Source organism: Oncorhynchus keta, chromosome 28 (assembly GCF_023373465.1).
Source record: "Oncorhynchus keta strain PuntledgeMale-10-30-2019 chromosome 28, Oket_V2, whole genome shotgun sequence".
Lineage (NCBI taxonomy): Eukaryota > Metazoa > Chordata > Actinopteri > Salmoniformes > Salmonidae > Oncorhynchus > Oncorhynchus keta.
The window spans coordinates 16,825,748-16,853,705 of record NC_068448.1 but is presented as its reverse complement, the minus strand read 5'-3'; the positions used below and the strand labels follow the sequence as shown (position 1 = coordinate 16,853,705).

General features: G+C 43.3%; 1 protein-coding gene across 1 annotated transcript; it reads left to right on the top strand.

The window, feature by feature from the left end:
* Positions 1 to 4: 4 nt before the first annotated feature.
* LOC118360732 (potassium voltage-gated channel subfamily G member 1-like) lies at positions 5 to 26,062 on the top strand. The gene is made up of 3 exons (XM_035740078.2): positions 5 to 147; positions 22,059 to 22,958; positions 24,441 to 26,062. The coding sequence occupies exons 2-3, from the start codon at positions 22,146 to 22,148 to the stop codon at positions 25,206 to 25,208; spliced, it is 1,581 nt and encodes a 526-aa protein (XP_035595971.1). The 5' UTR covers positions 5 to 147; positions 22,059 to 22,145; the 3' UTR covers positions 25,209 to 26,062.
* Positions 26,063 to 27,958: the final 1,896 nt, after the last annotated feature.

Here is a 27,958-nt window from a genome sequence, read left to right as displayed (position 1 = left end):
GAGAGAGCAGAGTTGTCGTGCGATGCAGAAGCAACAGCAACAGTTAGGACTTCATGTTTTCTTCTCTTATTGATCACTTGGAGAGCCGCTGGCTTTTTTGCATCAACTAAAACTCACAACTGTTGGAAGAACTGATGCACAACCACAGTGAGTATTTCATCATATTTGTTCTTATTTAGCTCATCTCAGAGGATATTGATACAATACAGTTTTCACACCTCATGTAATAGTAAATGCATAGTGCTCTCAGTATTTACCAAGACTTCAACAAGTGTGCATCTGTTGACGCTGACCACCCTTTCAACATTTAATGTATTGTATTCCTTTTTAATTTTCAGTGGAGACGTAAAACATTGGGTGGTGTAACAGCAGTATTGCTACTGTACTAATCAACCTCACAGTTTACATGGTTATGATTAAACAGTTCAAAATGTAAACAAATGGTGATCAATCAACATGTTCATCTGGTGAGCATGTTTTCAGTTAGTTGGAAAAATCAGTCATTCAGAGATCATAGTGTTCAGCGTTAACAAGTTTTGATACTGGTACTCTTGCACACAGCACCCATTTGAGTATCTATGGGCATATTGCAAGTTAATATGTTTCCCCAGGTTCTGAATTAAATCATAGTAATATGCTGTCCTTTCAGTGCCATATGAAACATTTTAGCTACTGTCCACTCTGATTTTATCCAATGATTCCATCTGTTCATTTCTTCTCGTTGTATCACTCCATCTCCATGTCTCTGACAGATGACTATGATTAGCATACTGTTGATCAGCCCATGGTAAACGAGTGGCAGATACAGCAGATACGCTACATAGTGAGTCACATGTATTTCTTCTTAGAGGACAGATTTATTTGAAATTCCGTAGCTGAAGCATCTGAGCAACATACAGTATTTGTTGTTGTCAAGGAGTATATATAAAAAGAATGAATTGAAAAACATTCACGCGACAAAATTCCAGTATTATTGGTATTTAGTCATTTTGCTGTCAGACAGACATTTGAAGCAGAGTGGATAATAATAACTGCAGATCATTCTGAACATAATATAAATGTTTCCAAAGTAAAGATCTGCATAACAATGTTTTATTATATTCCTTGCCAACAGTTACCCATATTTGGTTGTAAGTGGTGTGCCCCCCCTCCCCCATTTTATTGAGCCACCTAAGACCAACAAGTAAACACAAATACATACAGTACATACATACACTTTATATACAAAAGTATGTGGACACCTGTTCAAATGAGTGGATTCAGCTATTTCAGCCAGACCTGTTGCTGACAGGTGTAGAAAACCTAGCACATAGCCATGCAATCTCCATAGACAAACAGTGTTAGTAAAATGGCTGTACTGAAGCTTTCAGTGACTTTTAACGTGGAACTGTCATAGGATGCCACCTTTCCATTCCAAGTCATTTCGTCAAATTTCTTCCCTGCTAAAGATGCCACGGTCAACTGTAAGTGCTGTTATTATGAAGTGGAAATGTCGAGGAGCAACAACGGCTCAGCAGTGAAGTGGTAGACCACACAAGCTCACAGAACAGGACCACCGAGTGCTGAAGTGCGTAGCACACTACCGAGTTCCAAACAGCCTCTGGAAACAATGTCAACACAATAACTGTTCTTCGGGAGTTTCATAAAATGGGGTTTTCTATGGCCGAGCAGCCACACACAAGCGCAATGCCAAGTGTCGGCTGGAGTGGTGTAAAGCTCGCCGCCATTGGACTCTGGAGCAGTGGAATCCAGTTCTCTGGAGTGATGAATCATGCTTCACCATCTGGCAGTCCGACAGAAGAATCTGGATTTGGAGCATGCCAGGAGAACGCTACCTGCCCCAATGCATAGTGCCAACTGCAACGTTTGGGGAGGAGGAACAATGGTCTGGGGCTGTTTTTCACAGTTTGGGGTAGGCCCCTTAGTTCCAGTGAAGGGAAATCTGAACGCTACAGCATACAATGACAATCTAGACGATTCTGTGCTTTCGACTTTATGGCAACAGTTTGGGGAAGGCCCTTTCCTGTCTCAGTATGACAATTCCCCTGTGCACAAAGCGAGGTCCATACAGATATGGTTTGTCACAATCAGCGTAGAAGACCGTGACGGGCCTGCACAGAACCCTGACTTCAACCCCATCAAACACCTTTGGGATGATTTGGAGCGCAGACTGCGAGCCATGTCTAATCGCCCAACAGTGCCCGACCTCACTAATGCTCTTGTGGCTGAATGGAAGCAAGACCCCGCAGCAATGTTCCAACATCTAGTGGATAGCCTTCCCAGATGAGTTAAAGTTGTTATAGTAGCAAAGGAGGACTAACTCCATATTCATTCCCTTGATTTTGGAATGAGATGTTCGACGAGCAGGTGTCCACATACTTTTGGTCATGTATTTTATGTATGTACGTACAGTGCATTCGGAAAATATTCAGACCCCTTACCTTTTTTTGAATTTTGTTACGTTACAGCGTTATTTTAAATGGATTCTATCTACACACAATACCACATAATGACAAAGGGAAAACAGGTTTTTAGACATTTTTGCACATGTACAAAGACCATTTGCTATGAGACTCCAAATTGAGCTCAGGTGCATCCTGTGCACTTCGAGGCAAGCAACACTGCAGCATGCATGAGAGCACCAGCTGTTCCGGGCGACTCTGTGATCAAGCTCACAGTAGCCGATGTGGGCAAGACCTTTCAACAGGTCAACATTCACAAGGCCGCAAGGCCAGACGGATTACCAGCACGTGTACTCAGAGCATGCACTGACCAACTGGCAAGTGTCTTCACTGACATCTTCAACCTGTCCCTGGCCGAATCTGTAATACATACATGTTTCAAGCAGACCACCATAGTCCCTGTGCCCAAGAACACCAAGGAAACCCACCTAAATGACTACTGACCTGTAGCACTCACATCTGTAGCCATGAAGTGCTTTGAAAGGCTGGTAATGTCTCACATCACACCAGCATCCTCCCAGAAACCCTAGACCCACTCCAATTTGCATACCGCCCCAACAGATGCACAGATTATGCCATTTCTATTACACTCAACACTGTCCTTTCCCACCTGGACAAAAGGGACACCAATATGAGAATGCTGTTCATTGACTACAGCTCAGTGTTCAACACCATAGTGCCCTCAAAACTCATTACAAAGCTAAGGACCCTGGGACGAAACACCTCCCTCTGAAACGGGATCATGGACTTCCTGACGGAACGCCACCAGGTGGTAAGGGTAGGCAACAACACATCTGCCACACTGATCATCAACACAGAGGCTCCTCAAGGGTGCGTTCTTAGTCCCCTCCTGTACTCCCTGTTCACCCACAACTGCGTGGCCAAGCACGACTCCAACACCATCATTAAGTCTGCAAACAACACAACGGTGGTAGGCCTGATCACCGACAACAACGACAACTTCCTATAGGAAGGAGGTCAGAGACCTGGAAGTGTGGTGCCAGGACAACAACCTCTCCCTCAACGTGGTCAAGAAAAAGGAGATGGTTGTGGACTACAGGAAAAAGAGGGCCGAGCACGCCACCATTCTCATCGATAGGTCTGTAGTGGAGCAGGTTGAGAGATTCAAGTTCCTTGGTGTCCACATCACCAACACACTATCATGGTCCAAACACACCAAGACAGTCATGAAGGAGGCACGACAATGCCTATTGCCCCTCAGGAGAATGAAAAGATTTGGCATGGGTCCTCAGATCGTCAAAAAGTTATACAGCTGCACCATCGAGAGCAAGGCGCTACAGAGGGTAGTGCATACGACCCAGTACATCACTGGGGCCAAACCTTCTGCCATCCAGGACCTTTATACCAGGCAGTGTCAGAAGAAGGCCCTAAAAAATGTCAAAGACTCCAGCCTCCCAGTCATTGACTGTTCTCTTTGCTACCACACGGCAAGCGGTACCGGAGCGCCAAGTCTAGGTCCAAAAGGCTTCTTAACAGCCAAGCCATGCGACTTCTGAACAGCTCATCAAAAGGCTACTCTGACTATTTGCATTGACCCACCCCCCTTTTTATGCTGCTGCTACTCGCTGTTTATTATCTATGCATAGTCACTTTACCCCTACCTACATATTACTTCAACTACCTCAAATATCCTGTACCACCGCACACTGACTCTGTACCAGTACCCCCTAGCCTCGTTATTATTATTATATTGTTGCTCTTTTTTTTGTACTTTAGTTTATTTAGTTAATATTTTTCTTAACTATTATTTTTCTTAAAACTGCATTGTTGGTTAAGGGCTTGTAAGTAAGAATTTCAGGGTAAGGTCTACTACACCTGTTGTATTTGACGCGTGTGACAAATAAAATAACATTTGGACAAAAGAGCAAGATTTTTTTACTTGTCAAATGACAGACAGGAAACAATCATCATGTCACCAGAATAAGACCCTTGATATTAATTGGAAAAGAGCATCAATCTGTAACGTCGTCTGTGTGTAGCTGGTGAGATGAGTCAGGCGCAGGACCGCAGATATGAGTAATAAAAACACTTTTACTCAAAAATCTAAATATATACACATAATATATACGGTCACACAATATGGACCACCATGCAACAAGCAATCACTCACAAAAAACATGTGGGGAACAGAGGGTTAAATAATGAACACGTGATTGTGGGATTGAAAACAGGTGTGTGAGAAACAAAGACAAAACAAATGGAAAATGAAAAGTGGATCAGCGGTAGCTAGAAAGTCGGTGACGTCGACCGCCGAATGCTGCCCGAACAAGGAGAGGGACCAACTTCGGCGGAAGTCGTGACACAAGCATCACCATCCTGTGAAGTTCATCAAAATTTATTTAGTCTGTTGCCTAATTAACAGCCTGCTTCCCTGAGGACTATTATGTCAATATTTGCGCATAAAAGCATTTCCACCGATTTCTCACATAATTCATTTTACAGAAACAAAAAGATCCCACATTTTCTAGAGTATTTTGTTTTGTCACATTTGGAAAGTTGACTGAAATGTTTCTGTTTCCATCAGGCCTGTCAAGACATGTTTCATCTGACAAAAAGGTTGGGTGGAAAGTTGGTTACAGACAAACATTTTGTCAAAATTTCAGCCATGCCGACAGGCCGACAGCACCCATTAGCATGCCCCCTACCACGCCCCCTGCCACACCCACCACCTAAGCTCCTTTTTGTTCCAGAAAACCCTAAACCCTTTTTGTCCCAGAAAACACTGTAAACCCCACACTGACTTTCTATATTCATTGGTAACAGGCAACATGAAGGTGGCAATGCTCAAAACGTTGACTACATCTCTTAAATCCACTACTGAAAATAGCCTATTGGGAAATTATGAGCAATAAGAGAGCTTAGAAGTGAAGGAAAATGAGCAGAGTTGATTTACTTGCACTCCTGTTGATCACAGGATTTGTTAGTAGGGTCATTCATCAATTGTGATACTATCAATAACCTGATCATAATTTTCCGCAGATGTATTAGTGCGCAAAATGCTCATTTCTTCTTTAGACCTATTTATGATGTATGGTGTGTAACCCATGGATCAATTTCTCCCACTCTACAGGGTCATTCAGATTTGAATGAGATGAACGAATGACTTTCTTGTACCTACATCTTTAGCAGTCATGCTTCCCCCACACTCAGATTTGGCCAAAGCCAGAGTAATTCTAAACTGCTATTCCTAGATGTATTCAATAGAAATTGATGTACAGTACAAATCTCCCAGTTTAGAATGATTTTAGATTTTTGGGGTCTAGGTAATTTGGATAGTAAACCAACGCTGGCTGAACAGTAAGCAGACAGAGGCTTACATCTAATTATGTGCATTTAAACTGCATTATACTTTACCAACAGGGCAGATTGTCATTTTATATCTCTTTATATCTTTTGTACAATTGCATGTTATAGTACAAATCCCTACTGGCAAGAGTTTATAAATGATAGAGGAACCTACTGTCCATCTTTTTGAGCCACTACACATTCTATCAAATCTATCCGATTTGCTACCAAAACCACTGCTGAATATATCAGTCTTAAATCCGCTCCATGTAAAATAGCTTTTCCTTTTGAGGCCCTACCATTCTATACAATCCTATTTGCTACCACTGCACTCAGCTCTTCACTCAACTCCACACAAAACAAGTTTCCCCCTGTTGGTATTACCTAGGGCCCAGCTCTGTTAATCAATCCCATCAACTAAAGTAGTTTCCCCTCTCTGTTCAGGCTGACACAATCTAATAATGGTGTCCAGAAAGACTGGATGTTGATTTTTCAAATTTTCCGTCCAACACCATCCATCCCTCATCCCTCCATCTCTCTTTGATCTGTCATTCCCTGTCCTCCCTGCCAGACCATCCCGCTGAGGCTTGTAGTGGGATCTGGTTTGGTCTGGTAGCCACACTGAGCAATCCCTTCTAAGGAAGCAGAGCAATCTCATAGAGCAATCCCTTCAAAACACTCTGTCCATGCAGTGTCAAGCTGTCTGCCTTCAGGTACACATCCCTACTGGGATGCTTTTACCAATGGCTGAAGAGCAGAGTTGGGGCTCAAATAAACCTGAATTTAACCTGCTTCCCCTGCACCTACCGAGACATGAATGGACAATACTGTAACATGATACTAATACTACTTGGTTGGTAGGTGATCAAATACTTATGTCATGCAATAAAATGCAAATTAATTACTTAGAATCATACAATGTGATTTTCTGGATTCTTGTTTTAGATTCCGTCTCTCACAGTTGGAGTGTACCTATGATAAAAAATTACAGACCTCGACATGCTTTGTAAGCAGGAAAACGGCAGTGTATCAAATACTTGTTCTCCCCACTGTACGTACTACAAAATACAGCACATAAAAACAATAACGTGCCAAAAACACAGAACATGGCAAAAGTAAAGAGCCTGACAATTATCCACAACACAAACAAACAATTACACACAAAGACATGATGGGAAACAGAGGGCTAAATACATGTAAATTGATTAGGGAATGAAAACCAGGTGTGTATGGGACAAGACAAAACAAATGGATATATGAAAAAATGGACTGGCGATGGCTAGAAAGCCGGTGACGGCGATCAAGGAGAGGAGCCGACTTCAGCGGAAGTCGTGACAACCAAGCCATGAAGTCGAAAGAATTGTCTGTAGAGCTCAGAGACAGGATTGTGTTGAGGCACAGATCTGGGGAAGGGTACCAAAAAATGTCTGCAGCATTGAAGGTCCCCAAGAACACAGTGGCCTCCATCATTCTTAAATGGAAGAAGTTTAGAACCACCAAGATTCTTCCTAGAGCTGGCCGCCTGGTCAGACTGAGCAATCGGGGGAGAAGGGCCTTTGTTAGGGAGATGACCAAGAACCCCATGGTAACTCTGACAAAGTTCCAGAGTTCCTCTATGGAGATGAGAGAACCTTCCAGAAGGACAACTATCTCTGCAGCACTCCACCAATCAGGCCAGACGGAAGCCACATGACAGCCTGCTTGGAGTTTGCCAAAAGGCACCTAAATGACTCTCAGACCATGAGAAACAAGATTCTATGGTCTGATGAAACCAAGATTGAACTCTTTGGCCTGAATGCCATGCAACATGTCTGGAGGAAACTTGGCACCATCCGTATGGGGAAGCACGGTGGTGGCAGCATCATGCTTTGGGGATGTTTTCAGCGGCAGGGACTGGGAGACTAGTCAGGATCGAGGGAAAGATTAACGGAGCAAGGTACAGAGAGATCCTTGATGAAAACCTGCTCCAGAGCGCTCAAGGCATCAGACTGGGGCAAAGGTTCACCTTCCAACAGGACAGCGACCCTAAGCACACAGCCAAGACAACGCAGGAGTGGCTTCAGAACAAGTCTCTGAATGTCCTTGAGTGGCCCAGCCAGAGCCTGGACTTGAACTGGATGAAACATCTTTGGAGAGACCTGAGACTGTGCAGCGGCGCTCCCCGTCCAACCTGACAGAACTTGAGAGGATCTGCAGAGAAGAATGGGAGAAACTCCGCAAATACAAGTGTGCCAAGCTTGTAACATCATACCCAGATGACTGGAGGCTGTAATCGCTGCCAAAGGTGTTTTAACAAAGTACTGAGTAAAGGGTCGGAATACTTATGTAAATGTAATATTTCAGTTTTATTATTATTATTCATTTGCAATAATTAATATTTTTAAACTGTTTTGCTTTGTCGTTATAGGGTATTGTGTGCAAAATGTGATCCATTTTAGAATAAGGCTGGAATGTGCAAAAAGTAAACGGGTCTGATACTTTCCCCCCCAAAAAATGTATTTGATTTTTTTTAGAACCTTTATTGAACTAGGCAAGTCAGTTAAGAACAAATTCTTATTTTCAATGACGGCCTAGGAACAGTGGGTTAACTGCCTGTTCAGGGGCAGAACGACAGATTTGTACCTTGTCAGCTGCACTGTACTACACTATATACAGTTCCTTGCGAAAGTATTCGGCCCCCTTGAACTTTGCGACCTTTTGCCACATTTCAGGCTTCAAACATAAAGATATAAAACTGTATTTTTTTGTGAAGAATCAACAACAAGTGGGACACAGAAATCTTAACGCTACAACATACAATGACAATCTAGACGATTCTGTGACAGATTTTGGGAAGGACCTTTCCTGTTTCAGCAGTTTGGGGGAGGCCCTTTCCTGTTTCAGCATGACAATGTCCCGCTGCACAATGCGAGGTCTATACAGAAATGGTCTGTTGAGATTGGTGTGGACGAAGTTGACGACCTGCTCAGAGCCCTGACCTCAACCCCATTGAACACCACTGGGATTAATTATCAGTCACGTTGTGGTGGTGTTGAAAGTCCTGTGTGGGTCAGTTGGTAGAGAATGTTGCTTGCTACACCAGGATTGTGGGTTTGATTGGATTGGCAGGGTCTTCTGAGCGTCTATCTGGGGAGTTCTGAGGGCATAAAGGAGGACAAGGAGGGTACACTAAGATAAATGGAGAAAATTATGATCGTTCCCATTGATGGCCTAAATTTTCTGAGAGTGGGAACTGTCTACTGAAAGAAATACATAACCACTGCAAGAAAGGACATTTCCTTAGATTAACGACAAAAGGTTCCCCAGTGCACACAAAATAACTAATTTCAAGAAAAAAATATATTATTATTTTTTCACCTTTATTTAACCAGGTAGGTTAGTTGACAACAAGTTCTCATTTGCAACTGCGACCTGGCAAAGATAAAGCAAAGCAGTTCGACACATACAACAACACAGATTTACACAAGGAATTAACAAGCATACAATCAATAATACAGTATAAAAATCTATATACAGCATGTGCAAATGAGATAGGATAAGAGAGGTAAGGCAATAAATAGGCCATGGTGGTGAAGTAATTACAATAAAGCAATTAAACACTGGAATGGTAGGATGTGCAGAAGATGAACGTGCAAGTATAGATATTGGGGTGCAAAGGAGCAAGATAAATAAATACAGTATGGGGATGAGGTAGATTGGATGGGCTATTTACAGATGAGCTATGTACAGGTGCAGTGATCTGTGAGCTGCTCTGACAGCTGGTGCTTAAAGCTAGTGAGGGAGGTAAGTGTCTCCAGCTTCAGAGATTTTTGCAGTTCGTTCCAGTCATTGGCAGCAGAAGGAGAGGCAGCCAAAGGAAGAATTGGCTTTGGGGGTGACCAGTGAGATATACCTGCTGGAGCGTGTGCTATGGGTGGGTGCTGCTATGGTGACCAGTGAGCTGAGATAAGGCAGGGCTTTACCTAGCAGAGACTTGTAGATAACCTGGAGCCAGTGGGTTTGGCGATGAGTATGAAGCAAGGGCCAGCCAACGAGAGCATACAGGTCACAGTGGTGGGTAGTATATGGGGCTTTGGTGACAAAACGGATGGCACTGTGATAGACTGCATCCAATTTGTTGAGTAGAATGTTGGAGGCTAATTTGTAAATGACATCACCGAAGTCGAGGATCGTTAGGATGGTCAGTTTTACGAGGGTATGTTTGGCAGCATGAGTGAAGGATTAAAAATATTGCATGAAGGGTTTTCATCAAAGTAAGAGTCACAGAAGAGATAAAATGGTTTTCATTAACATTTCATAATCATAAAATAAAATATTTGGTCAAATTATACATTTTGTGTATGGTTCCCTTGAAAGACAGGTGGCTCAACTTACCCCTTTGGCTCAACTTACCCCACTCTCTCCTTTTACATTATACTGTATGAAAAATGTCAAGTAGTAGTATTGTGTGGATTAAAGTAAATGACATTTGGATATGGTGGACAATGTTGAAGGCTAGCAAAGCAATTATAGCCCTGGAGATATTTCTTGTGCCAATGTATTCAGATTTTATTAAATCCACCCACTTACATCATAAAAGGGCCTTTTTTCGATTCCGCAATTCATAAGCATAAGGTTTGCTCCAGGCGTTGATTCTTGCCTGCATAAAAAAAACTGATTTGAAAAGAGAGGAGAGAGAGAGAGACATAGCGAGAAAGAGAGAGAGAGCAAGTGAGCCAGAGAGAGGGGAAGAGAGAGTGAGTGACAGACAGAGTTCAGTATCTCTGTGGTCAAAAATCTATTTCACATAACGTGTGGAGAAACAGAGAAAATGGTCTATAGAGAAACCAGTCTATAGTAGAGGGTGAAAAAAAATATCTCTGCTCATACCAAGTAGACAGGATTATTAAATAATGACAGCGAATACAAAACTAATCAAAGTAACCAACAGTATGACTAATAAGATATATGATTTGCTTAATTCAACCTCTGTGTGAGTTTTATATTTAACAGATCGAGATTCTGTTTTAAATTCCAAATATTTCATTAATAAGAGATTGGAAAAATGTAGACTCAGTTTCGGTCATTTGATCTAAACTGAACATGAATGTGTCAAGCTTAAAAATAATTTAAGACGATGTATTTAGGATCCTCCTGAGTGGCACAGCGGTCTAAGGCACTACATTACAGTGCTAGAGGCATTAAAACAGGGTCCATTCGTGGGTCCGTAGTACAATTGGCCCAGCATCGTCCCACTTAAGGGTTTGGCCGGAGGGGCTTTATTTGGCTCATCGTGCTCTCCTTGTGGCGGGTCGGGTGCCTGTGGGCTGACCCCGGTTGCCAGCTAAACAGTGTTTCCTCCTACACATTGGTGCAGCTGGCTTCCGGGTTAAGCTGCCGGGTGTTAAGGTCATGTTTCGGAGGACGCATAACTCCACCTTTGCCTCTCCCAAGCCCGTTGGGGAGTTGCAGCGATGAGACAAGATTGAAAAAGGGGGTAAAATATTAAATAAAAAATGTATGATGCATTTAAGCTTCGTATAGTTAATAAACTATAATGTACTTGTGTTTACACAGACTTCTCTGAAACCTTTTACTCATTACCAAACCACATCAATGTTCATTCAAAGTGTGACCAGAAAATGTCACCAAATAAGGATCACTTAGGATCAACTTCATATTTGTCACATTACGATGGCCTGAATGGCACAATTCCAGGATCTCAGTCATAGCCTTCATTAGACACATGAAGTATGTTGCTCACTATATATTTCAATTTCAGTCACATTCTCAAGGTACTGTTGGAAATCTGCTTCATTCGTGTTGCATTTCAAAGCCACAGTCAATCATATATTTCTCAGACCCTTGAAATGTTCTAGTAGTGCTTTCCAAAGACAGTTTGAGTCAGTTTCTCGGGGCACAGTTGGAAATGCATGAGCACTGCAGACAGAGGGAATCACAGCCCAGGCCAGTGACTCACAAGCAATCTGGAGAGAACATGCCCTGTGGCAAAGCTGTGATAGATAGCATGGCATAGCGCCTGCACAGAGAGGCACATCGAGAGAGGGCCAGACCTCACCCGATCTGGTGGAAAGAGAAAAATGTATCTGGCTCTGTGTTGTTTCATCTCTTTCTCCGAGATCCCTGGGAAATACAAATCTCCCTTAAGGAGGTGTTTAAAGGCACAGCAGAGTTCTAAAACACAACAACTACAAGGGTTCTCCTGTGACTGGAGACACCTGTTACTACTGGCCCTAGAGAGTAAACAAAACTGGAGAATATAAGGGTTTTATCTATCATATCTTTGCCATCCATGTCTTTGGGCTAAGAAGAGGAGAGGAATTTTTAAGATAATTTAATTGCGAATTTTGACCGTTGGAGCATGAAGAATAAATAACTAATTGTTCTGCAATTTAGAGTGGAACACATTTTTACTGTCTTTGGGAAAAGAAGAGGAGAGGATTTGAAGAATGCCTCAATAACTTCTATTCTTGATTTTTATCAGTATAATATCCTTGGAGCATCAATAAATTAGTAATTTTCATGAAAGATTTACTGGATATTTAGGATTTTAGAAGCAGATGGGATACGGTTTGTTGAAACTAAAATTGTCTATTTGTTATACTTTTGTGGTATTCCATAAAGACATAGAATGCTGTTGGGAGTCACTGCAGTGTTATAGAGCTCACCAGCTTGTCGTCCTAAAAACCGGGAATGAGTTACCTTTGGTTCGTTCAATCATTCCTATGGGGAAATTAATGGAGTTTTGGGATAAATGCAGAAAATAAGGTCTGAGGTTAACACAGGCTAAGGAGATCGTATACGTTTTGTTCTATGAGATATCAGTCAGTTAACATGGACTTTATGAATTATGAGGTCTTTATGTTCTTTATGTGCTCATTGTGATTACATAAATGCTTATAAATTCACAAAAAGTGATGTTAATCTTCATCAGCTATCTCACAGAACAAAACCTATAAGATATCCTAAGCATGTGTTTACCACAGGACATATTTTCAGCGTTTATTAGGAAATAAAAAATAAAAACATTATAAGCTTTGTCCACAAACCATGGCGGAGTTAGTGCCTACAAAAAGATGCTATTACTATTGCTCTCTATTGACCATCACAACAGTGGCCTTGTTCAAGCTGTTGAGTCGATTCAAGATGCTGATCATTGTGACCTAAGTGTCTCTCCTCATCTTACTCATATACTTCTATGAGTAATGCTGGTTCCCTCTGTTCTTTAGAAACAACCAGTGGCAAACCAAACACAGATTCCTCCCATTGGATACCAAGCAGGCTAAATGTTACAGTGATGCTTTGCCAGAGAGGAATAGGCAAATGTCAATGTACTCCATAATCTTTGGCTTCGCTTGGGGTGGTTCACTCTAATGTGACAGGCGGGAAACAGAGACAAGGCCAACAGTAACTGTAATCATTGGCTCAGAGGAACTGACAGTGCAGGTGCCTAATAACTATCCACTGACCGTGACGCACTCCGATCCATCCATTTTTAGAACCCCTAGGATCCTTCCTCACCCAGTGATTGGTGGCTGAAGACGCCTGCGCTCTGACATTAATTTGTCACAATTTGCGACTTGCTAACCTGCCTCTCCTTAATCACAATCATTTATTTAATTAGTTTGGACATAAGCCACAAGGCCCTCAGAGCCACTGATGAAGTTAATAGTTTTCATTTGTGGTTGGTCTTATGGCTGCACACTGAAACTTCTAAAAATTGAAATCCAATTTTGTTTTCTTAGTGGTATTTTTGGTTGTTATGGCGTTGCCAAGGAAATTCTGTCAGGAATCAGAGAAATACTATTAGAATATGTATTGTAATCATTATAATCATAGGCATAACAAAACATTCAAACTGGAGATTTTTTGTCATGTTTTTTTTTTACAGCTACATTTAAGACATTTACATTTACATTTAAGTCATTTAGCAGACGCTCTTATCCAGAGCGACTTACAAATTGGTGCATTCACCTTATGACATCCAGTAGAACAGTCACTTTACAATAGTGCATCTAAATCTTAAAGGGGGGTGAGAAGGATTACTTATCCTATCCTAGGTATTCCTTAAAGAGGTGGGGTTTCAGGTGTCTCCGGAAGGTGGTGATTGACTCCGCTGTCCTGGCGTCGTGAGGGAGTTTGTTCCACCATTGGGGGCCAGAGCAGCGAACAGTTTTGACTGGGCTGAGCGGGAACTGTACTTCCTCAGTGGTAGGGAGGCGAGCAGGCCAGAGGTGGATGAACGCAGTGCCCTTGTTTGGGTGTAGGGCCTGATCAGAGCCTGGAGGTACTGAGGTGCCGTTCCCCTCACAGCTCCGTAGGCAAGCACCATGGTCTTGTAGCGGATGCAAGCTTCAACTGGAAGCCAGTGGAGAGAGCGGAGGAGCGGGGTGACGTGAGAGAACTTGGGAAGGTTGAACACCAGACGGGCTGCGGCGTTCTGGATGAGTTGTAGGGGTTTAATGGCACAGGCAGGGAGCCCAGCCAACAGCGAGTTGCAGTAATCCAGACGTGAGATGACAAGTGCCTGGATTAGGACCTGCGCCGCTTCCTGTGTGAGGCAGGGTCGTACTCTGCGGATGTTGTAGAGCATGAACCTACAGGAACGGGCCACCGCCTTGATGTTAGTTGAGAACGACAGGGTGTTGTCCAGGATCACGCCAAGGTTCTTAGCGCTCTGGGAGGAGGACACAATGGAGTTGTCAACCGTGATGGCGAGATCATGGAACGGGCAGTCCTTCCCGGGGGAAGAGCAGCTCCGTCTTGCCGAGGTTCAGCTTGAGGTGGTGATCCGTCATCCACACTGATATGTCTGCCAGACATGCAGAGATGCGATTCGCCACCTGGTCATCAGAAGGGGGAAAGGAGAAGATTAATTGTGTGTTGTCTGCATAGCAATGATAGGAGAGACCATGTGAGGTTATGACAGAGCCAAGTGACTTGGTGTATAGCGAGAATAGGAGAGGGCCTAGAACAGAGCCCTGGGGGACACCAGTGGTGAGAGCGCGTGGTGAGGAGACAGATTCTCGCCACGCCACCTGGTAGGAGCGACCTGTCAGGTAGGACGCAATCCAAGTGTGGGCCGCGCCGGAGATGCCCAACTCGGAGAGGGTGGAGAGGAGGATCTGATGGTTCACAGTATCGATAGGTCTAGAAGGATGAGAGCAGAGGAGAGAGAGTTAGCTTTAGCGGTGCGGAGCGCCTCCGTGATACAGAGAAGAGCAGTCTCAGTTGAATGACTAGTCTTGAAACCTGACTGATTTGGATCAAGAAGGTCATTCTGAGAGAGATAGCGGGAGAGCTGGCCAAGGACGGCACGTTCAAGAGTTTTGGAGAGAAAAGAAAGAACTGGTCTGATACTCGGAGGGATAGTGGTTTTTTCAGAAGGGGTGCAACTCTCGCTCTCTTGAAGACGGAAGGGACGTAGCCAGCGGTCAGGGATGAGTTGATGAGCGAGGTGAGGTAAGGGAGAAGGTCTCCGGAAATGGTCTGGAGAAGAGAGGAGGGGATAGGGTCAAGCGGGCAGGTTGTTGGGCGGCCGGCCGTCACAAGACGCGAGATTTGTTAAAAAGTGTTAAGTGTTCAGTACATACAGAGTTTTGGCCTTAGATGCCACATGCAATCAATCCAGCCCTAAATGCTCTCGCTAACATATAGTCTGGACAAATAAGAACAACTTCGGAAAAACAAAACGCAACATATTGTTCTCAGTTTGAGCAACTGTTACACAACGGATATTTGCTGTCAGAACATGGCTAGATTATTATCAATTCATCAAGACAAGTAATCTTGTTTAAAGATGTGTAAACTGCATCTTCATGTAACAGGGGTCAACAGTGTGGGTGTCGTGCTACACCATTCTATTGTAATAATCCATTTGCTGTGACCAACCCGGGGGGAGGGGGTAACAGGGTTGGGGTTACCTCTGTTCTGCTGCCTCGACAGTTTAAAGGCCAGCCATCAAGAACAACAATGCAGTCAGAACCAATGAGGCAGGAATGTCCATATTAGGAAGAGTCGATAGTAACAGTCCATTTTTGTAAGCAGGAAGTCACCCCGCTGTGTATGATGATGTCATATTGCTATCTGCGTTTGTGTATCTGTGTGTGTGTGTGTCTATTGTCTATAAGTGTTGTTATGCAAAGCTCCTGAAATAGAAGCAGTTTTCTAGCAGATCTTGATTCCCATAACAACAGAACCACCTCACCTTTGGCTCTGAATGTGTTTTCACTTGTGTTTTGGATACAAGTAAATATTTCATTTCAACCCAGTGTTTTTCTTGGCTACATGACTCCACTACATGATACATGGTTCCCCTCTGGCTGAATTGAACAAAGTGTGTGTGTGGTGACACGTAACAACAATTATTCACATTGACATATTTCACAATGACACCCCCTACATAATCAGAAGCCAGGATCATTTCAGCTTTTGTCAATCAAGCATCAACATCACAGTGAAATCATGTTGTGTCAGAATTTTTGATGCGCAAAACCCAAGACATTTTATATGTTGATTAGACAAAGCTTTTATGTGCATTAATGGGAAATCAGCCACAATCAGTAACTGTTTCAAACGTCCTAAATCGACCACTAAATGCAATAGTTTTTTTGTTTTTGAGGCTTTTGCTCTGCTGTGACTATAATCTCTCCATTAGGGGCACAATGAGAAAAGACAGTAGGCTAAATCAATGATTTATCCATGTTGTAGTGTTCGATGTTTCCCATAATTGTCACAACACCCTGTACATTTGGTGCCATGTATGTTGTGGTATAGTGATGTACATTATGTCCACTTATACCGTGGGATTTTTGAAATCTTGTTTCTGATTGGCTTGAAGGGCATTCTAGAGCATGCATGATTTCCCTATAATGCCCAGCAATATTCAAAGGCTATGGAGTTCATTTTGACATGTTCTATGTTTAAGCTGTGTTTGAAAGTAGAATTGAAAACATTATTGGCATTGTTGAATTTAATTTTCATAACAGCAAGCTACTGTTGGAGGACTGATGGTTTGGTTCGCTATGCTAGCAAATCTGTTTGATTACCAAGGCTGTAGCTATCTGATACATTTTCTAGCTACTGCAGAAATTAACACATTTCTAGTGGCAAATGTGATAAATTATAGCCGTAGTATAAGCGGGATAATCAACTCAGGGTTCTATGCGTTCTTTGGAAAATAATGCAACTCCATGGAAGCTTGGTGCCACTCCGCTTAGGCTATGCATTGTGACTAACAACTTCCACAACATACTCTATTTTCCTTAGAACGCATAGCTCCTCATTGATTATCCCTTACATGATTGTAAAATAATCCTTTTAAAAGTAACAAAAATATATTACAGCTATGAAATTAACTCAGCACTTCTTTGAATTAACTTATACGTTAAATAGGATACATATAGAAAGTCAATTAGAAATCCTAACTGTCAAGTACAATTTTCCCCCAATAAATAGCCCCATATGTCTAGTCCATATAACTGTAGCCAGTTAGCAATCACTAATCAAACTATTGTGAATGACTGGGTAACCATTAAACAATGGTAGCCAGTTATATAAAAGCACTGGCGAAGAGTAGGGACGTAAAACATTCAGCCTGCTACAAATCAGCCAGGCCCAAATCCCTGTCATTAGCATGAAGAAGTGGCGGAGATATTTATGGGTCATAGGTCGGGGTGCCTTGTAAGAATCAGAATATTAGCCTCCCGGGTGGTTAAGGGCGCTGTACTGCAGCGCCAGCTGTGCCACCAGAGACTCTGGGTTCGCACCTAGGCTCTGTCGTAACCGGCCACAACCGGGAGGTCCGTGGGGCTGACACACAATTGGCTTAGTGTTGTCAGATTAGGGAGGGTTTGGCCGGTAGTGATATCCTTGTCTCATCGCGCACCAGCGACTCCTGTGGCGGGCCGGCCGCAATGCGCGCTAACCAAGGTTGCCAGGTACACGGTGTTTCCTCCGACACATTGGTGCCGCTGGCTTCCAGGTTGGATGCGCGCTGTGTTAAGAAGCAGTGCGGCTTGGTTGGGTTGTGTATCGGAGGACGCATGACTTTCAACCTTCGTCTCTCCTGAGCCCGTACGGGAGTTGTAGCGATGAGACAAGATAGTAGCTACTAAACAATTGGATACCACGAAATTGGGGAGAAAAAGGGGGTAAAATGAAAAAAAAAATGAAAAAAAAATCTATATATTGGGTTTTGCTTGACTGAGTCATTGCCTGAGTATCTCATGATAAGCTGTAGACCACACTATTTACCAAGAGAGTTTTCAGTATTAAAACTGATCCAGCACCTAAAATATATATATATATATATATATATATATATACTGTATATACACACATTTGTTTACCAAAAAAAGACAGTTTTCATCTATATTGTTCGTAGCTGTCTATTTAAAACCAAAAACCAATGATGGCACTAAGACTGCACTGAAGGAGCTGAAAAGGCCATAAGCAAACAAGAAAATGCTCATCCAGAGGCGGCGCTCCTTGTGGCAGGGGACTTTAATTCAGGGAAACTTAAATCTGCTTGACCAGCATGTTACATGTGCAACAAGTGGGAAAAAAACTCTAGACCACCTTTACTCCAGACACATCGACACATACAAAGCTCCCCTTTGCCCTCCATTTGGCAAATCTGAACATAACTCTATCCTCCTGATTCCTGCTTATAAGCAAAAACTAAAGCAGGAAGTACCAGTGACTCGCTCAAGATGGAAGTGGTCAGATGATGAATTACTAAACTACAGGACTGTTTTGCTAGCACAGACTGGAATATGTTCTGGGATTCTTCCGATGGCATTGAGGAGTACACCACATCAGTCATTGGCTTCAAAAATTAGTGCATCGATGACGTGGTCCACATAGTGAACGTACGTACAGTGGGGAGAACAAGTATTTGATACACTGCCGATTTTGCAGGTTTTCCTACTTACAAAGCATGTAGAGGTCTGTAATTTTTATCGTAGGTACCCTTCAACAGTGAGAGACGGAATCTAAAACAAAAATCCAGAAAATCACATTGTATGGTTTTTAAGTAATTAATTTGATTTTATTGCATAACATAAATATTTGATACATCAGAAAAGCAGAACTTAACATTTGGTACAGAAACCTTTGTTTGCAATTACAGAGATCATACGTTTCCTGTAGTTCTTGACCAAGTTTGCACACACTGCAGCAGGGATTTTGGCCCACTCCTCCATACAGACCTTCTCCAGATCCTTCAGGTTTCGGGGCTGTCGCTGGGCAATACGGACTTTCAGCTCCCTCCAAAGATTTTCTATTGGGTTCAGGTCTGGAGACTGGCTAGGCCACTCCAGGACCTTGAGATGCTTCTTACGGAGCCACTCCTTAGTTGCCCTGGCTGTGTGTTTCGGCTCGTTGTCATGCTGGAAGACCCAGCCACGACCAATCTTCAATGCTCTTACTGAGGGAAGGAGGTTGTTAGCCAAGATCTCACAATACATGGCCCCATCTATCCTCCCCTCAATACGGTGCAGTCGTCCTGTCCCATTTGCAGAAAAGCATCCCCAAAGAATAATGTTTCCACCTCCATGCTTCACGGTTGGGATGGTGTTCTTGGGGTTGTACTCATCCTTCTTCTTCTTCCAAACACGGCGAGTGGTTTAGACCAAAAAGCTCTATTTTTGTCTCATCAGACCACATGACCTTCTCCCATTCCTCCTCTGGATCATCCAGATGGTCATTGGCAAACTTCAGACGGGCCTGGACATGCGCTGGCTTGAGCAGGGGGACCTTGCGTGTGCTGCAGGATTTTAATCCATGATGGCGTAATGTGTTAGTGTTTACAGCAAGTGCGAACCGCAGGATAAATAAAGGGGCCATATAAGCAGACAATGAAAGCTCTTACAATATTAGATGATGACATTTCTCTAAAACAGACTATAGTCTACATGTGGACCACCAAGTCAGAACAGTAGGCTTAGTCATGAGGGGGAAAGGGACCAAATTATTAGGGTGAGGCACATAGGCTACTAATACCTTACTCCATAACATACATTTAGAGTTACTTAGCTACAGTATACATATCTCCCTGGCATATTACATCACATATGCAGCAGCCTACAATACATTTTTGGACTCACCTTCTTGTGCTTTGCTCACTTGAATAGGAAAGTGGTGCAACGGTCCTTCATGGGCAAATTTTGTCATCAAACATTGTCATGAAAGTATGGCATTCTCTGGATTTATGGTGCATTCATGACAACTGGGAACAAGGTTGAATCTAGACGTCGTGATCTTCAGGTCGTAGCGCTAAAAGAGGCTCGAGTTCCCGAGTTGGATGACTGTTCAAAACGTATTTTCCCAGTCGGAGCTCGTTATTTTCAGAGTTCCCAGTTGTCTTGAACTCACTGAAGTCTTTCCCAGTTCCGAGTTTCCAGTTGTTTTGAACACGGCAGAAGTCATGCTGGATTGACAGCATGGCCAATGTATTCAAACTGGCAAATCATGTTAAATGTTGATCCTTTTAAGCTTGGAAAGAGACCCTTAAACCCAGACTTGGACCACACACCCACTCCCCTTAATACCAGGCTAGTGAAAGCCTTTCAATGCTTGCAGTTAGCCACTCATTCCTTCCAAACCACTCATTGTTGAATTTCCGATTTACAACTTGTTGTTTAATGTTTATGTCCAATAGTCGATGAGCACCGATACGTTATATCATTAATTTATCTTCATACAAAAAGGATTAAAAAGGCTTTGCTAGTTGATTGTGGACTTGATTCATTGATGATGACTGCTAGCTTGCCAGCTAATTTTTGAAAGTATGATGTTGACATGATTAGTCCAATCAAAGCTACTGTAGATATAACGTGATTTGACGTCATTTTATCTGTGGCCAATGACTTTGAGCCTTCTTGGATGGGCAATTCTAATGTAACTCTGTGGCAGCACCTAAGGGGCTTCCATTTTAGAGCTCTACACCTAGATTTTGTGGCGACGTAGTGTCCCTATGAGTGACAAAACATTGAGCAATTAGAGAACAGTACCAACCCCTACGTTCCGTATTTTCCGCTGGCTGCCCCACCACCACCACCACAGAAAGCACTGAGCTAGGCTGAAACACCTGCATTTTGGAGCTGCCTTACTCAATAAAGCAAAAAGGAGACCATATTTGTATGTGGATTTATTAATTGAAAGATTTTTTTTTTTTTTACATTGTTTTCAAACTGATATGTGACACGTATTAATGGCAAAATAACATGCAAAATAGGCAACAACAAAAAACAACAGCACTGGTTCTGCCTACATAGAGAAATGCATAGACAGGAATGAGCAGTTAGCTTCCCAGCCAGCTGATTGATATGCTACGAGCCAACTCAAAGAAGAAACAATATAAATGTAGCTAACTAGAAAGATACACTACCAAATATAATGTACTGTAGGTCTTATTCAGTTAAATGCAAAGTAATGTTAGGAAAAATTAACTCCCTAAAGTTTCAATTCCGGCGTCCCAGGCACGTGTTCTTCAGACAGAGGTTGAGGTTCAACTTCAGGTGATATTATCTCAGAAAAAGTGGCACAATAACTTGTGGAGGAGGACGTGGAGAAAATGTCCTAAGTTTGATTTACTGTATGACATTAAGCTTCAAGCAAATACAAAAGACAGGGCCGGACTACTGCATTTGGGGCCCCGGGCCACTGACGAAAGAGGCTAACTATGCCTAAAGAATGTTGGGGGCTTGTACTCTTAAAGGGATAGTTCCCCCAAATAACAAAATGACACATTGGTTTCCTTACCATGTAAGCAGTCTGTTGATAATGTATGACAGCAATCCATGCTTTGGTTAAGTTTACCTGGCAGTGGCTGGCAAGTCATAGAACCGATGTTAGCATTTTTCGTGCATCATATTCAAATGATCTATAAGTGACTTTGTTGAGCTTAACAATACATTTTAGATTCTTTACAACAATTTGGACATGATGCTCAAAAAATGCTAATGTCAGTTCCATGACTTGAATGGGATTTGTGCCACAAAATGGGATGGGATTTATCATTTGGAAACCGTGCCAGGTAAACTAAACCAAAGCATGCATTATTGTCATACCATGTCCATAAACTGGTTAAATGGTAAGGAAGCTAATGTAATTTTGTCATTTGTGTGAACTATCCCTTTAATGCAAGGGTCAAGAAATGTTTACATTCTAAAAGGCCATATTTCCCTCAAGAACCATAGGTTCTAACAAGGTTCTAACAACCTTTTAAGAGTATTTTTAAGAGTGTATAGTACATGATTTTTTGTGTTTGTCCTTTCCCTCCCGAAGGTAAAGGTGTGTCCGTGAGAAGTTGACCACAGGAATGTGAGCTGCGGTGGGAGTGCACATGGAGGTTCTGTGCCTATATAGGTAAAGATGACTCTGCTGGCAGGCGACGGCTCAGACTATGACTACAGCGCTCTGAGCTGTGCCTCCGATGCCTCCCTCCTCCTCCCTCAACCCCCGCCCCTGTCAGAGCAAGAGGCCCTCAAGGGGGCCTACTACAAACGGGCCCAACGCCTACCTGAGGACCCAGACCACCACCTCACCAACTCCACCTCGCTCTCCGCTGCCCGTAAACTCCATGCCATTATCAATGTCGGTGGGCTGCGTTATCAATTACCCTGGACCACCTTGGAGGACTTCCCCCTGTCCCGACTTGGCCAGCTGCGCCTCTGCAGCAGCTTTGACGAGATCATGTGCGTCTGCGACGATTATGACATTGCCAGCAACGAGTACTTCTTCGATCGTTCGCCCTGCGCCTTCCGCACCATCCTGACCTTCCTGCGGGCCGGGAAGCTGCGATCCCTCAGGGAGATGTGTGCCCTCTCCTTTAGGGAGGAGCTTCTCTACTGGGGGGTCCCTGAGGAGAACCTAGAGTGGTGTTGCCGTCGCCGCCTCATCCAGCGGGTGGAGGAGTGTGACGAGCTGGAGCGGGCAGCCCAGGAGGATGAGGAGGAGGAGGAGCTGATGATGGACACCGAAAGCGGGCACCGCAGAGGCAGCGCCGCCCGGGCTACGGAGACCCGGATGGGACATTATATGAACAAGCTGAGAGACATGGTGGAGAGGCCTCACTCAGGCCTGCCAGGGAAGATCTTTGCCTGTTTGTCGGTGCTGTTTGTCACCATCACGGCTGTCAACCTGTCCATCAGCACCATGCCGGCCATGAGAGAGGAGGAGGAGCAGGTAGGGGGACATCATGAGGACTAGGAAGCGTCAGCACAGGGCAACAGGACTTACACTCTCACCATGGATATTACATAGTTATTACATATGGACATAATAATTACACCATACGTATTACATAATTACTAACATAGCCATTACATCAACACAGAATTCTATTCCCCGACCCTTGATAACAAAGCCTGCACTTTGAAATTGTAAATAACTTTTTTTATATCAAAGCTCAAAGAGCATTTGGCAAGTAAAAGTAATAATTGATTATGTGTGTGGGCATCAGACCACTCTTCTAATTTGCAAAGAAAACATTTGGAAAAGTCTCGTTCTAATCTAATTTAAGTGCTCATTATCATGGCTGACTTCAATCACTGCGGTAATTAACTTTTTCTGGCCTCAGTAGCCAGATAAAAAGAAAATAAATAGAAAATTGGAGTCACACACACACACATACCCGCACTTCACTGGTTTCATTGTGAGTTCTAGGAGAGTACTTTCAGGTGGAGCAAAAGCAATTAATTTGTCTTTAGCCTCAGTTACCTGTATGTAACCATTATGGAACATATTTTTGTACCCAGAAGGTCATTCATTACCCCAGAGGGGAATTACTTTATATGGGGCTCCAAAGGCTGATACATGAGCAGTGCATTCCAAAATTGTATCCCTGATATATTATATTGTTACACAGTTAGAATTAATTGAAGAGGAGAATGTTGTTTTCTAAAAGCTGTTCTTTCTGAAAAAAAGCTTATTGTACATACTGTGTAGATATCATACACTGGTATAAGTCATTTCCGACTGTGTGGGAGTGTTTCATAATAATACTGTGTGCTTTCTTCTGAAATAGAATCAACTCAAAGGCCATTTTATATTATATTGTATGTGTTTTGAATTGGTTAACAATTGAATATCAATTGAAACATCTTCACGAAAACAATTTATTAGAAACAACCTCCCAAATAATACATAACCATCGGGCTTGGAGAGGATTTTCTGGTGCTAACTACATTCAGGAGTTTTGTCAGGTTTTTGGTTCAGTACATTGCATTCTCATCTTTTATGTAGCTTAATAAAGCAACACCTACACTCACAACACCTCACTCTGAACAGAACCATCTGAGCAGTGAACAGAGAAGGTGCAATCTTGGAGTTTAACATGAAAAGATTGGCAACAAGCTGTGACTAGAAAATAAATGGTCTGTTATAAATAGAGTCTGTTTTTGATGCCCTGCAGTCTACAATTTGACATTTGAGGAATACAAATTGGTATACCACAATAATGTCCCTTAGATTGTAGGCAGCATAATAGCTCCCTCTAGTGTCTAACTACATCCTTGTAACAACAAAAGGTCCAAAACGAGTTCAGAACAAAAGCCTACACACCCTGTGGCCTTATAGGACAAATTGCAAAGAATAATGTGGTATATGCTAGATGCATAATATTAGATGTATGTACAGGTGCTAACCAGTGTCTCCTGTGCCTCTTAGGGCAAGTGCTCCCAGATGTGCTACAACATCTTCATAGTGGAGACGGTGTGTGTGGGCTGGTTCTCCCTTGAGTTCACCCTGCGCTTCATCCAGGACCGGGACAAACTTGCCTTCCTGAGACGCCCTCTGAACCTCATAGACGTGGTGGCAATCCTGCCCTACTACATCACCCTAGTAGTGGACAGCTACCAGGGGGAGAAGAAGCTGGGCTCGGGCAGCAGTTACCTTGACAAGGTGGGTCTGGTGCTCCGGATCCTCCGTGCCCTGAGGATTCTGTACGTGATGCGGCTGGCCCGCCACTCATTGGGCCTGCAGACTCTGGGGCTTACTGCACGGCGCTGCACGCGGGAGTTCGGATTACTCCTCCTCTTCCTCTGCGTGGCCATTGCCCTCTTCTCCCCGCTGCTCTACCTCATTGAGAACGAGATGGCTACGACCCACGAGTTCAGCAGTATCCCCGCCACCTACTGGTGGGCCGTCATTACCATGACGACAGTGGGCTACGGGGACATGGTTCCGAGGAGCATCCCGGGTCAGGTGGTGGCTCTGAGCAGTATCCTGAGCGGGATTCTTCTCATGGCGTTCCCAGTCACCTCCATCTTCCATACATTCTCCCGGTCCTATGTGGAGCTGAAGCAGGAGCAGCAGAGGCTACTGCAAAGACGGACACACTTCCTGTTACGCAGGAGGATAGGCGGACTGGGGAGTAACATGTCGCTGGAGAGTGACTACCCCAGCTATGGTTCCTCTGGGGCCAGGGACAACTGAGTAGGAGGAGGAGGAGGAGGAGGGATGATTAAAGGGCACAGCACACAAAGAAAATGAGAGAAAATAGGGGTTAGAACTTGGCAACTTCATCTGTGAACAGGGAACCAAATGACTGAGGAGGATGAGAGAAGAGATCAAGGACACAAAGCACAGACTATAGACAAAGAGACTATAGACAGAGAGACAAACTGAGAGTGATAAAATAGGGGTTAAGTAAGATTACTCTGCTTCCATTTTTTGAGTTTATTATTCTTCAATGGATGACGTCATCTCTGCCTACAGCATTATGATTTAACAGATGCCGGAAATGTTCCCAGAAATCAGAAGATCTGCACAATAGCAGAAAGAAGATTATAATAAACCATTTTAGATGATTGACATAACAGTACATCATATTCCACAAAGTCATTTATCAAAAATAACATGGACGTACAGTATAGGCTACATGTAATATGTGATCGATTTCTTATTCATTTTTGTGTCTCAATTGCAAAGTGTGAGTCCATAACCATATTTCTCAAGAGTTACATGTATTGGAGGTGTATTGGTGCTCAGCACTAGGTTGCAATTTTCTGTATAAAACAATGAAGGAATATGTATCCGTACGTAGTTATTATGTGCTCCGTCTCTCACAAATGTATTTCTAAAACATAGTAATTTGTGTGTAAAAAAAATGGTACGTTTGTTTTATTTTTTGCTATTGATTGTTAAATGTTATGAACTTATTTTTCTCTTTAAAGTTTAACTGAACTTAATCTGATCTGCCTCATGATTGCTTGGACTTATTTGTAATTGACTGACTTTTCTGCTATTTCCTAACCATTTATATATCTATTTTCAAAACACAGCAAATTAAATCAAATCAAATCTAATTTGTCACATGTGCTTAATACAACAGCTGTAGACTTTACCATGAAATGCTTACCTACGAGCCCTTTAAGAACAATGCATTATTAAAAATTAAGAAACATTTTCTTAATGAAAAAAGAAAATAGTAACACAATAAAATAACAATAACGAGGCTATATAAAAGGAGTACTGGTACTGAGTCAATGTTCAGGGGGTATGAGGTCGTTGAGGAAATTGAGATCATATCTACGTGTAGGTAACAGTTAAAGTGTCTAGGCAATCAGAATAGATAATAATAGGTAGCAGCAGCGTATATGTAGAGGGTGAAAGTGTGTCTATGTGTGTGTTGGTGTGTCAGTGTAGTATGTGTTAGTGTGTCGGTAGGGTCCAGTGAGTATGCATAGAGCCAGTGCAAGAGAGGCAGTGCAAAACAAAGGGAATCAATGCAAATACACCGGGTAGCCACTTGATTAACTGTTCAGAAGTCGCATGGCTTGGGGGTAGAAGCTGTTCAGGAGCCATTTGGTCCCAGACTTTGCGTTCTGGTACCGCTTGCAGTGTGGTAGCAGACAGAACAGTCTATGACTTTGGTAGCTGAAGTATTTGGCTATTTTTTTGGGCCTTCCTCTGACACCGCCTGGTATAGAGGTCCTGGATGGCAGGGAGCTTGGCCCCAGTGATGAACTGGCCGTACCCACTATCCTCTGTAGCGCCTTATGGTCAGATGCCAAGCAGTTGCCATACCAAGCGGTGATGCAGCCAGTCAAGATGCTCTCAAATGGTGCAGCTGTAGAACTTTTTGAGGATCTGAGGGCCCATGGCAAAACTTTTCACTTCCTTAGGTCCTTAGTGATGTGGACACCGAGGACCTTGAAGCTCTCGACCCGCTCCACTATAGCCTTGTCTATGTGAATGGGAGGCATGCTCGGCCCTCAGTTTCCTGTAGTCCACGATCAGCTCATTTGTCTTGCTGACGTTGAGAGAAAGGTTGTTGTCCTGGCACCACACTGCCAGGTCTCTGACCTACTCCCTATAGGTTGTCTCATCGTTGTCGCTTCCAGACAAACTAAACACCTTCTTTGCCCGCTTTGAGGATAATACAGTGCCACCATCGTGGCTTGCTAACAAAGACAGCACCCCCCCCTCCTTCACCGTGGCCAACGTGAGTAAAACATTTGAACTTGTTAACCCTCGCAAAGCTGCTGGCCCAGACGGCATCCCAACCCGTGTCCTCAGAGCATGCACAGACCACCTTTGCTGGTGTGTTTACGGACATATTTAATCACTCCCTATCCCAGTCTGTTGCCCCCACATACTTCAAGATGGCTACCATTGTTCATGTACCCAAGAAGGTAAAGATAACTGAACTAAATTACTACCGCCCCGTAGCACTCACTTCTGTTATCATGAAGTGCTTTGAGAGGCTAGTCAAGGATCATATCATCACCACCTTATCAGCCACCCTAGACCCACTTCAGTTTGCATACTGCCCCAACAGGTCCACAGACCCTATCCCACCTGGACAAAAATAATACCTATGTAAGAATGCTGTTCATTGACTACAGCTCAGCATTCAACACCATAGTGCCTTCCAAGCTCATCATCAAGCTGCAGGCCCTGGGTCCCAACCCCGCCCTATGCAACTGGGTCCTGGACTTTCTGACCGGCCACCTCCAGGTGGCGAAGGTAGTAAACAACATCTCTACTTCGATGACTGTCAACACTGGAGCCCCATAAGGGTGTGTGCTCAGCCTACTCCTGTAATCCTTGTTCACCCACGACTGTGTGGCCATGCATTCCTCCAACTCAAATCATTAAGTTTGCAGACGACACAACAGTAGTGGGCTTGATCACCAACAATGACAAGACAGCCTACAGGGGACGAGGTGAGGGCACTCGGA

Coding starts and splice junctions, on each gene's coding strand:
- LOC118360732 (XM_035740078.2), top strand. CDS start 22,146: ATGACTCTGCTGGCAGGCGACGGCTCAGACTATGACTACAGCGCTCTG. Junction 22,959..24,440: donor TGAGAGAGGAGGAGGAGCAG/GTAGGGGGACAT, acceptor TGTGCCTCTTAG/GGCAAGTGCTCCCAGATGTG.